The sequence below is a fragment of the Neolamprologus brichardi genome, chromosome 13, assembly GCF_056152115.1.
Source record: "Neolamprologus brichardi isolate AB-2024 chromosome 13, ASM5615211v1, whole genome shotgun sequence".
In the NCBI taxonomy this organism is placed as follows: domain Eukaryota; kingdom Metazoa; phylum Chordata; class Actinopteri; order Cichliformes; family Cichlidae; genus Neolamprologus; species Neolamprologus brichardi.
In genome coordinates, this window is record NC_142116.1 from 27,317,766 (window position 1) to 27,329,941 (window position 12,176).

Consider the following 12,176-nt stretch of genomic DNA (forward strand, 5'->3'; position numbering starts at 1 on the left):
TGATCTGTTTTGATTCCTGGTTGTGTCAATCTAAGCCACCCAAAAGGGGCAGTTATTTCTGTGTTACACTCTCACAGCTCGAACAATGCCAATTTGCTTTCTTTGCGGTGCAAAGTTCTTTTTGTAGACATTTTTCTTGTTTTTTAAATTTGCTGTATAATATAGTGAAAGGTGAAATATTATAATCAAGCCATATTTTTAATTATATTGGAAACAGTCACCAGACAATTAGATTTAATATCTGAAGCATCCAACTGGATGGAAAAAAATATTCTGGGAGTCAGTACATATCCAAAGAGTAAAGTGCTCATTTTTGCACCACTTCTAGATTTTAAGGGTGAATATTAGGTCAAAGAGCTAGATTCACTCAGAGATGGAGAAAGATGTAATAACTGCTCAGTGACACTTAATATACTGCAGATTTAAAGATTACATGAAATGTCATCATTGTTAATCACATGTTGGATCTGTATATGATGTGTGAACATAAATGCAAACAAATGTTGCATGAACAGCAGGATAAACAGGTTCGCTTGCAGTAATGTGGTGAATTCACGCGTTGGACTGATACACACAGTGGCTGTAGTTTATTATTATTATAGATTATTTTACGGGTAATGATGCTTAGATCCACTGACTGAATTCAGTAATTATATCAACTTTATACTGTCAGTGTAAAGACAACATACAGTCTACAGTTAGTGTAGGTAATGGGACACAGCCGAGATTGCTGTGAAACATCTGTTACATCCTGTTGAATTCAGTTGTGCACTTCCACAAAGAGCAGCAGGTCAGCTGATTACAACCTGTACAATGTGAAAATCTATGGGAGCTTATATTGGAAATTATTGTGAGCTTTTAGTATCTTCCCCATGCCGAGCCACTACAACAGATCTTAGTGTTCCTCCACCAGAATCTCTGTTTAGGTGTGGAGGCAAAGTCACCCTCTGTTTTTTTCTCTTTTATTGCTTATGTCCTAAACAGTAGAGGTGGGAATCACCATACAACTCACGATACGATATTATCACAATACTTAACTCACGATACGATATTATTGCAATTTTTTAAAATATTTTGCGATATTCAAATTCTGTACATAAAGGTAAACTTTATCAATATTCATTTTATCTAATATCAAAGTCTCACACTCAGTCAGTTATATTGGTGACAAACTGAACGGTTTGTATTACAGTCTAGTCCAACTTAACTGAATGCAACCATCTGGTACAATTATAGCTATTCTGAACTATGCAATTTATGAAAACTATGCAGCCCATTCAGCAACTGAAGAATTTGAAAGTAAATTAAAACAAAATATAATTTTACATTAAATAAAAAAGTTTTAAACTTAATTAAAATAAAACATGTCTTAAATTAAAATAAGTAAACTGTCATGTTTATTGCTGCCAAAAAAAAGTTAAACACATTTGGACAGTGAAGGAATGTCAGGATTCTTGCTCAGAAAAAGGATCAACATGCTCTGAAGTCAGAGAGCAAATTGTTTGTAACAAAATATCGATTTCTGCTGTCCCTGTATCGATACATTATTAGCAAACAAAATATCACGATACTACATAGTATCGATTTTTCCCCCCACCCCTACTAAACAGTAACAGTATCAAGCTGAGTACATTGCATTACCTTGGCCTCCAGTAACACTGTGAGGAACCTTGGAGTCATTTTTGACCAGGATATGTCCTTCAACGCACATATTAAACAAATATGTAAGACTGCGTTCTTCCATTTGCGCAACATCTCTAAAGTTAGAAATATCCTGTCTCAGAGTGACGCTGAAAAACTAGTTCATGCATTTATTACTTCCAGGCTGGACTACTGCAATTCATTATTATCAGGATGTCCAAAAAACTCACTGAAAAGCCTTCAGTTAATCCAAAATGCTGCAGCAAGAGTACTGACAGGGACTAGAAAGAGAGAGCATATTTCTCCTGTTTTGGCTTCCCTTCATTGGCTTCCTGTTAAATCCAGAATTGAATTCAAAATCCTGCTCCTCACATACAAGGTCTTAAATAATCAGGCCCCATCTTATTTTAATGACCTTGTAGTACCTTATTACCCTATTAGAGCACTTCGCTCCCACTCTGCAGGCCTACTTGTTGTTCCTAGAGTATTTAAAAGTAGAATGGGAGGGAGAGCCTTCAGTTTTCAGGCCCCTCTTCTGTGGAACCAGCTTCCAGTTTGGATTCGGGAGACAGACACTATCTCTACTTTTAAGATTAGGCTTAAAACTTTCCTTTTTGCTAAAGCATATAGTTAGGGCTGGACCAGGTGACCCTGAATCCTCCCTTAGTTATGCTGCAATAGGCGTAGGCTGCCGGGGGATTCCCATGATGCATTGAGTTTTTCCTTTCCAGTCACCTTTCTCACTCACTATGTGTTAATAGACCTCTCTGTATTGAATCATATCTGTTATTAATCTCTGTCTCTCTTCCACAGCATGTCTTTTATCCTGTCTTCCTTCTCTCACCCCAACCGGTCGCAGCAGATGGCCGCCCCTCCCTGAGCCTGGTTCTGCCGGAGGTTTCTTCCTGTTAAAAGGGAGTTTTTCCTTCCCACTGTCGCCAAAGTGCTTGCTCATAGGGGGTCATATGATTGTTGGGCTTTTCTCTGTATCTATGAAGCGCCTTGAGGCGACATTTGTTGTGATTTGGCGCTATATAAATAAAATTGAATTGAATTGAATTGAATTGAATTCATTAGAATTAGAATTTAGATTTAAATAACATTTGTATTCTTGTGTACTAATATTTTTGTATTACATTAATATAGGAGACAGTTTAGTTACCTGTGCACAAAAATAGATGGTAGAATTGTTCTACTTTATGCTTTCTGACATTTTTTGACTGTACTTTTTCACTTTTACTTGATTCAAACCTGCCTTTGTTCTCTCTGTGTCTTGTAGTTGTATGTGAAAATGTAAGCTGGATAAAGCTCCACCAGAAACATCCTTTCAGTCCACCTCCAAGTATTTGAATAATTAATTGGTGCTTTGTTTTAATGCACAAAAGGTCTGTATTACAGACACTAGCAATTAAAAGACTTATCTTCAAGATACAAAAGTAAAACAGCAGTTCTTTTGTCACGACCCAACTAAACCCACATACAAGACACAAGTTTACTTGGTACAGTAAGGTACAGCAGACAGTTTGGATGGATCTACCTTTAGCTGAGTATATTTGTAATGTGTTGCACAAGTTAGACCCAAGTGGAGACTTCTTAAACAAAAGACTTTGGTAGAAAGTCCAGAAACCAATTAATCCAAAAGAAACAACAGAATCCAGGCAAGAACTCTCACAAGGAAGAGTAGAGAAATCTAAAGCTACAAATTTACAGTCAAGACTTAGAAAAGGTAAAACAACTGAAGTTTTTCGGTATACAGTTGGATGGAAAACGTGGAAAGTACGAAGTCAGGAAATAATAGATAAACGTAAAAGAGTTTAAAATGTTATGAGCTGTCTGGTTGGGAGTGAGTGGGGAGCTGAGCAGAAAGCATTAAAGTCAGTATACACAGGTTTAATAAGGTCAGTATTTGATTATGACAGTATAGCATTTGGTTCAGCATCAGTTTCAATATTCAAAAAACTTCAGAAAATCCAGATTAACACTCATGATCCAAATCAGGGGATCCTCAGAGATCTTAACTGAAAACTAGTACAAAAAGAAATGAATAGAAAGATAAAGTGGTGTCACTAAACAAACAGGACTCATGTGAAATAACCAAGACTCCATCTCAACAGCCGTGAATTTTAGGGTAAGGGTTAACAAAGGCCACAGAATTGTACATGCTAAATGTTTTACTATTGTGCAGTGTTAGTTGTCCCAAGTTGTTAAAGAAACAAAAACAAAAGCATACACACCAAAATACTATTTGTAGATCTCACAAATGGGGAAAATACACCCACTTTCCACCGTCAACAGCTGCATCCTTTCTCACACCGTTTGCTTTTCTGTTGGAGCAGACACGAAGGGACTCTCCAGCTATACATGCAAACATACAAAAATCAATAAACTTCAACATAATGAATCCCTTTCAAATCAAGAGACTCCTTTATATGAATGCATTCAGCAGTAATTTCATACCAGTGCCGAATAAAATCTTCTAATTAGTAATGTTCAAAACTTTGTTTTATGTCAACTTCTTTTACCCAGAATTGAGTTACATTGATGAAAAAAGTCTGTCACAGCATGATATATATAATATATATGATATTTGAATGAAGATGAGGCTAAAATCTCTTAAAGACGCAACGCTAAAAGTTTGACAAGTTTATTGCAGGCTTGAAGGGCAACAGAGAGTTATGCAAGGCAGTTATTTCAGAGTTGAGGGGTAGAGGGGGCATGCAGGATTTCAGCAGGTTTGACTGCACAAGGAGAAACTTTAGAGATTGTTACAGAATTGTCTCTCAGGACTGGAGGCACATGCACAAACAATAACAGCATAAACCACAAACATCGGCACTACAGTGCAAAGTGCAACAACTGAGGGAGCTTAGTAGGAGGAAGGTCATGCCCTGCAGCACACAGGAGTTAATTTCCAACAGCTTCCAGGTGTGAAGTATAGAGGAACCCCACTCATGAAACAAATTAGCAGAACTAGTACACCCAATACAGATATGAAACATTAAGCACTAAATGGAACACCTGTGCTAAGGTGTTTCATGTTTTTCACACGCAATATTTTTCTTTTAAAAACATTTTTATTTGTTTAATTTTAATTAAGCATTTTGTGGGTTATGGTGTATTGAAAAGCTGTGAAGTAAGGGCACAGGAAAAAAAGAAACTTGCCACAAGGGGTCGCCACAGCGGGTGGCTCTGCATGTTTGTTGGTGTTTTATGCAGGATGATCTGTTGATGCGACCCCAAAATGGGTTTGTGTTTTAAACGGAAATAATAATAATAATAAAAATATTATTATTATTATTTAAAGTACAAGCAGCAAAGATAAGGACCTGACTACTACTAATCAGAAGGTTTGTGGTCCCTGGTTGTTCCAGCCTACATATCAAATATTCTTGGGCAAGATACTAACCCCTCTCTGATGCATCCATCCGAGTGTGAATATGTGTGAATGTATATTAGATAAAAGGTTCTGAGATGTAGAAAAAGTCCTTGTTATGGGCACGCCCTATGACATCAACAAGGTCTTTAGATTGAACTCACCAAATATCATGTTGGTCCGATTAAATCATCAAGGCTTGAAAATAGCTAAAAATGTCCAAAGTTACTCCCCTTTTGTGTACAGTATTTGAATTAATTTAATGGTAAAACATTGAAATTTGCCATGCTGGATCAGGAACACCATCTGACAAAAACTCAGAGTTCTAAAAATAAAGTAACACCAACGAAGTCTTTCCTGAACAGATTTTAGATTACACCAGTCAACCAGTTGGAATTGGTGTCCCAAAGAGTAAAACACAATTTTCTGTTGCTGCTAGGTGGTGCTACGAATGATTAATACTGACTGATAATGATTAATACATATTGCCATCAAGATGCATTCAGGGTCCTTATCAAACACGAACAGTTTCGAGCAGATGTCTTGAGACGTTAAACGCATGTACCAAATTTCATACAAGTAGCTCAAACTATGCTTTAACTTCATTAAAATACTAAAGCTGGTTTCTTCTAATTTTTTGAATTAGTTCTCCAGGATTCCTCTTCAATGACATTTAAAGCTCTTATTTCAGTGTCAGCTGTCTTTTGTTCTCTGTTGTTTCTCTCGCAAGATGATCCCACGCAGCTTTAATAATGTTGAGGCCCGGGGTGTGGGGAAGGACAGTCGATGAATGATAGTGGGTATGTGTTTTCAATTTACTGCATTGCTGTGTGTTCAGGATTACTGTCAAGCTGACAAATGAAGCCGTTACCAATAACGCGAAATTCCTTGTGTGTCCCATACCACTTGTGTGATTCTGATTCACGCGCCGCTGCAAAAATTCCCACAGTCGTGAAAGCAGCAGAGATGATGCTGCCACAGATCCGTATTACCTCGCTAGCAGGTTGTAAGCTAACTGAATAGAGGCAGCAAAGTGCGAGCAGAAGGTGATGTCCCACCCTTTTTAACACAGGCTGAGCACTCCGTGGTTTTCATCGACTCTTCACAGGCAGGTCTAACTTCTGAACTTTGGCGACATGACGACGCGGTCGGAGAGAGAAAAAGCCCAGAAACTGAATGAGCAGCATCAGGCCATTCTGTCCAAACTGCTGAGGGAAGAGGATAACAAGTACTGTGCTGACTGTGAAGCTAAAGGTAAGCCCGGCAGCCTCTGCGGCTAACCTTGGTGTCACAGGTGTGTGCATGACAAGATGTAACGAGGAGGGCACCTGTCCGTTAAAAGGCACAGCTAGCATCATAAATGTCGTACAGCTAGCATCATATTGTAAGGTTATTCTGATGGGAGTCACTTGTGTGCAGCAATGCTTGCATCCGACCTTTAGGTTTGATGCTTCATATGAACTGTGCAAACCTGATGTGTCCTCCCCGTTCATATCCATGTTATGAACAATGAGTCATGCCACGCTACTGGTTTTTTTTAATTACATTTAAGCCAAGTATAAATATTATTGAGCGACAGTTAATTAAAAGTAACTGAACAACACACAACTTCCGCTTTGTTTTTTTCTTTTAAAGTAAAGTCGTTATCCAGCGCTTTCATTATTTGTTTCATTCCATAATAATAATAATAATAATAATAATAATAATAATAATCCTAAGATAAAATAAGAGAAGAAAAAAATACAGAGAAGCTTGCCAAAAAGTTGGTTATACAATAACAATACTCTAATACAAATACTTTAATGCAATTCAGTTGATTTGTAGTGAGAATATATATATTTATATGTTAGTACTGAGATTCAGCTACAAGCCAAGTTGTGATTTTGCAGTTTCACAAAGGAGGCATCGCTAATGATTTTCTCTATTTTCCCTTTTCAATTTGTATTTCAGTTTTTGAAGTTTAAAAATCCACGCTTGGGCTTTTATTTTGACGCTGAGTGGTTAATAGTTCCGGTCTTGTGTTGTGTAAGCGTGGCTAACTTGAGGCGGTTTTCGCCCGCAGGTATCGATGTCACGTCCTTGACTGGTTTATTTATGAGCGGAAAACGCGTGTCTCCCGTGTAGACTCCACTGACGTAGAGGTGTCGTTTGCTCGCTGAATGCCGAGGAGAAAAGCACGTGAGCTCAGATACTGCTGCAGCGCACACCTTGCTTCTGGCTAGGCATGCCTTCCTGCGAGGGAAGCCACCTCTCCAAACTCCATTCAGAAAATTGAAAGCTTAAAATTCCCTGGAGTCGAGTGTAAAGTAGAGTGTGTTGGAAGAGGTTTCATTAAACCTTAAGAGTCGCTCTTTAATTCGGCATAAACAACAACTGTAATGTATGATGTCAAAATTGCATGTATTTAGTATATATTATTAACAAAAAAACCGTATAATTCTCACAGGACAGCATTTCCCATAGGCTTTCACTGTTACCTAAACACCCTAAGAGAAAGTCCAGCCCATAGTTGCCAGTCAGTAAATGTCCAAGCATGAAATTTCCAGCCTTTTCAGTGGTGATTGAACGGCTCTTTTTGGGGCTACCTATGACTGAGATTAGATGCCTTTTGCGTCATCATAGTTCTTCTACCATCTGACATTTGTAATCCGTAATAGCAGACCTCAATGAGTCAGTCTCACTGATCCTGTTGCTGCTCCTTTGTTTCGTCATATCCTCCTCATCCTTCATGTTGAGCTAAATCTATTTCATGATTCTTCAATGGTGATCTCAGTAGTTGCCATTAGGTGCACTATGGAAGGGAAATGTACCTTAACCTTAATTACCTCTGTTTGTGTAAGTGGACTAGTATGCAGTATTATTATTTTCTGTGATCAGCCTTCCCCTGTGGAATAAGTTTTGGAAAGGTTTTATTTTGGGAAACCTCTGACCGATGCATCTCACATCAGACTGGAAACAAACTGTGTAAGTGCTGGTGTTTATTAAAGTGGGCCACAGGGATCCGGTCATGATGCTCTTTCGTAACTCTTGCCAAATTTGACCTTTATACTGGGCTAGAGGTTGGAAAGCAGCCATAATGTTTCTTGTAACGTGGGCCTATATATTATAGAATGTGAGGCCGGAAAACTTCAGTCAGTACTGGTCTCCCAGTTCATGAAGCAAACCAATGTACTAGATTTTACAACAGAAGTGCTTATCTTGCTTGTTTCTAATGCACTTATTCCCCTCCATTCCACCTGCTGAATCTCATTTTAACCCCTGCTTATGGAGGGACCAATATCCAAAATTAATAAACAATTGAAAATGTGACTCAAAAATATGTAAAATGTATTTAAGGGGGAAAAACAAACTTCACACAGTATCTCACCGATTTATGTTTTTGCATCTTTGGTCACGTGGCGGACCTGATTTTACTGCACCTGGCAAAAACAAAATAATAATTAAATAAATAACTGACTAAGAACTAAGACAAAACAAATGAGTCTGTTATTTATTTATGTATTTATTGATGATTTGAGCAGTTTCAGTCCTCCACAGATTCTGGTCTATTACAGATATGTTTATCGGCTCTATGCTGTTTGATATATGGCCATATCATTTTGTTTCTTTCTTTTTACTAAATTGCAGAACAAAATAAACCCTGTGAGTAATGGAGAAATGGTGTCAAAGCAGGGTTTGTCCAATTAATGGTTCTTCCAACTATAAATTTTTCCTCTTTGTGGGATATTTTTAGCAAGGGAAAGGGATGTGCCTGAATGCACCTGACAAGTAAATAGCAGGGTGTCGAAGTCAGCTGTGAGCTCTCCAGATGGATTACCATTTTTGCAGCTGCTTAGCCTGAGTTCTGCTGTGCAGCCTCTGTGAACCTGGTATAGCAGCATACGAAACAGTCCTCTAGCTGCTGCAGAACAAAATAAGGACTACCGTGACAGTGATTGGACAGTGAACGCCAATACAAATAAAGCTGCTGTGGTACCTGGAGGCAATGGAGAATGGCCTTGTTTGCTGTTCTGCGTTGTTTAATGTCAGCTAGTTTGTTTTGCACAGGATTTTTGGTGTTAATGTGTGTTTCCCATGTGAGTTGACTTATTTCGTTGTTCTTGTAAATCCAGCTTAAGTGTTTGTGTGTGTGTGTGTGTGTGTGTGTGTGTGTGTGTGTGTGAGAGAGAGAGAGAGAGAGAGAGAGAGCGAGAGAGCGAGACTGGGCTGCTGAATGCAGATTAATGAATTCAGCAGGCATTCATTATTTATAGTGTGGGTGTGCTCTAACTTTTTTGTTTGTTTTTGTCTGTGTCACTCCTACAAATCCCTATCCTTAGGTTTCTTAAAGGTTGCTTATAATTCCAGGTCTTTGTTCTGAAATGCAGCGATTCTGTATACAGTGTGCTAAGAGGATGGGGTGAAGGCTTTGTTTTTATATTAAAGTACCTGTTTTATTTTTGCATGTTTAACTGGCAGAATTAATCAGAACATGACAAGTAGACCACAGTGTTCCAGTGGGTCACTACTGAGTCCAAAAAAATAAATAAAAATCTGAAATTAAACCAGTTGAGGTGGTTGGGGCATCTGAGCAGGATGCCACGTTGGTGAGGTGTACTGGACGTGGTCTATCAGGAGGACACGCTGGATACATATACACTTTATTGCCAAAAGTATTCACTCGCCCATCTAAATCATTGAATTCAGATGTTCCAAACACTTCCATGGACACAGGTGTATAAAATAAAGCGATTGTGAATGACAGGAACTCAACCATGAAGTGCTAGACCACCTTAAACCACAGAGTGGGTTAGCTGATGCTGAGGCACATGTTGCACAGAGGTCTCCAACTTTCTGCAGAGTCAATCGCTACAGACCTCCAGACTTCATGTGACCTTCAGATTAGCTCAAGAACAGTGTGCAGTGAGCTTCATGGAATGGGTTTCCATGGCTGAGCAGCTGCATCCAAACCTTACGTCACCAAGCACAAAGGATCGGATGCAGTGGTGTAAAGCACGCTGCCAAAGTGACCAATTATACTTTACCAACCAGCAATCCGATGGACATGTGTGGGTTTGGTGGTGTCCAGGAGAGCAGTACTTATGGTTGTTGTGCTTAGTCTCTTAGTTCCAGTGTGAGGATCTCTTAATGTTTCAGCACACCAAGACATTTTGGACAACTTCCTGCTACCAACTTTGTGGGAACAGTTTTGGGAAGGCTCCTTCCTGTTCCAGCATGGCTGTGCACCAGTGCACAAAGCCAGGTCCATAAAGACATGGATGAGCCAGTTTGGTGTAGAAGAATTTGACTGGCCTGCACAGAGTCCTGATCTCAACCTGACAGAACACCTTAGGGATGAATTTGAGTAGAAACTGCAAGCCAGGACTTTTTGTCCAACATCAGTGTCTGACCTCGTGAATGTGCTTGTGGAATGGTAAAAAATTCCCATAAACACACCCCTAAAGCTTGTGGAAATTCTTCCAAGAGGCGTTGAAGCTATTATAGCTGCAAAGGGTGGGCTGGCATTATATTAAACCCTACGGATTAAGAATGGGATGTCACTCAAATTCATATGTGTATGAAGACAGATGAGCAAATAATTTTGGCAGTATAGTGTGTCGCCCAGCTGCCTTTCGACTTAGTCTACTTCCCCTGTGACCCAGACTTGGATAAGAATATAGATGGAAGGATGTATAAATGAGTGAATGGTAATAGAAAGTTTCTCACGTCCCACATGAAGACACAGTAGGCAACACTACCTAGAAAGCTGTTCACTTTCAGCAATAACTGATTCAGCCTGCAGTCACTACAGTACAGAACTGGCACCTGACTATAAAACTATATAAAGTCATAACATTTGACTGGTTCCTAGTTCTGATAAGTCTTTCAGGTCGCTATGTTTACTATAATGCTTAGTAGTAACAGTAAGTGTTGAAACTTTAAATGGCACATAAACTATAAGTCAACACACATTCCTTATTATAATGAACAAAACCCACACAGACTCATCATGTAGATAAAAACCAAATGTAGTTTATTTGTAGGTTTCCCGCATACAAAATAAATGTGGTACACAAAAATCCTGGGGTCCGTCTCTGGTTGTTTCACTCCGCTTTTCTCATAAAGCCTCTGACTGCCCTTAAGTGTTCATTAAGCTTCATTATGTATGAGCAGCGGCCCTGCAGGGACATGCATGCAGCTCCACATGTATTACAGAGAAAGGAAATGAGTCATCCTAACACAGAGTGGACCTTACAGCGATAAGCAGTGTTAGTTAGGTTCCTGTAGTCGGTTATTGAGATACATCATCGAGGTAACAGCAAAGTCCTGGATGTGGAGGGTCATGTGAGGCCACAGGTATAAACTCCTGGGCAGTAAATAATGTCTTTTGACTGGATGTCTTTAAAATACTCCTTTCGGTCAACCAACAGTCCAAAACCCCAATTTGTTTGCAATACTTCACATAGAGTCATGCCAGTAACTGAGGCGTTGTTGTTGCATTTTGAGCAGAGAGAGTTGTGGCTTGCTTTTGAATATAAAGCATCATTTAAATGTTGTTTGCTAGTAATTTGCAGTACTATGCAGTATAATGTAAAAATGTTTTTTCTTTTTAACGATTTATGCTATTTGACATTATTTATCTTACTTATGTCACCAATTTGCTGCATTGGTGAGATTTTATAAAGGTTTAAACTGGCTCCTTCTCTCAGTAGTATATAGTGTATTTTACAACATTTGAGGTTGTCATTAGATGAAAAATAAAATAACGCAATCAAAACTGAGAAAAATGTAGTTCTTGTTAAAAATTAAATGTCTAGTACACAGTCTCTCTCTCTCTCTCTCTCTCTCTCTCTCTCTCTCTCTCTCTCTCTCTCTCTCTCTCTCTCTCTCTCTCTCTCTCTCTCTCTCTCTCTCTCTCTCTCTCTCTCTCTCTCTCTCTCTCTCTCTCTCTCTCTCTCTCTCTCTCTCTCTCTCTCTCTCTCTCTCTCTTTTTTGTAACCCAAGTCAGCATATGGCTCATTAGTATTAAATCTGTGAAGTGTGACTTTGGGAGAGCTTCCATTTAGTCTTCCAAACTTTGTGGCACAGATGATTCTTTGATGAGTAAAAACACATTTGGGCTCAGCTGATGAGGAGCCAGGTGAGCTAACACACTATCCTCGTCCCACCTGGTTCCCTGTGG

The 12,176-nt window shown here is 39.0% G+C and overlaps 1 protein-coding gene across 4 annotated transcripts in view; it reads left to right on the forward strand.

Moving 5' to 3' along the window:
* Positions 1 to 5,979: 5,979 nt before the first annotated feature.
* The window catches only part of LOC102792058 (stromal membrane-associated protein 1-like), a 141,535-nt gene continuing 135,338 nt past the window's right edge, over positions 5,980 to 12,176 (forward strand). For all 4 annotated transcript variants that reach the window (XM_006808074.3, XM_035915446.2, XM_006808075.3 and 1 more), the window contains exon 1: positions 5,980 to 6,268. In XM_006808074.3, the coding sequence (XP_006808137.2) occupies positions 6,151 to 6,268 (118 nt within the window). In that variant the 5' untranslated portion in view covers positions 5,980 to 6,150. The remainder of the gene's footprint in view (positions 6,269 to 12,176) is intronic.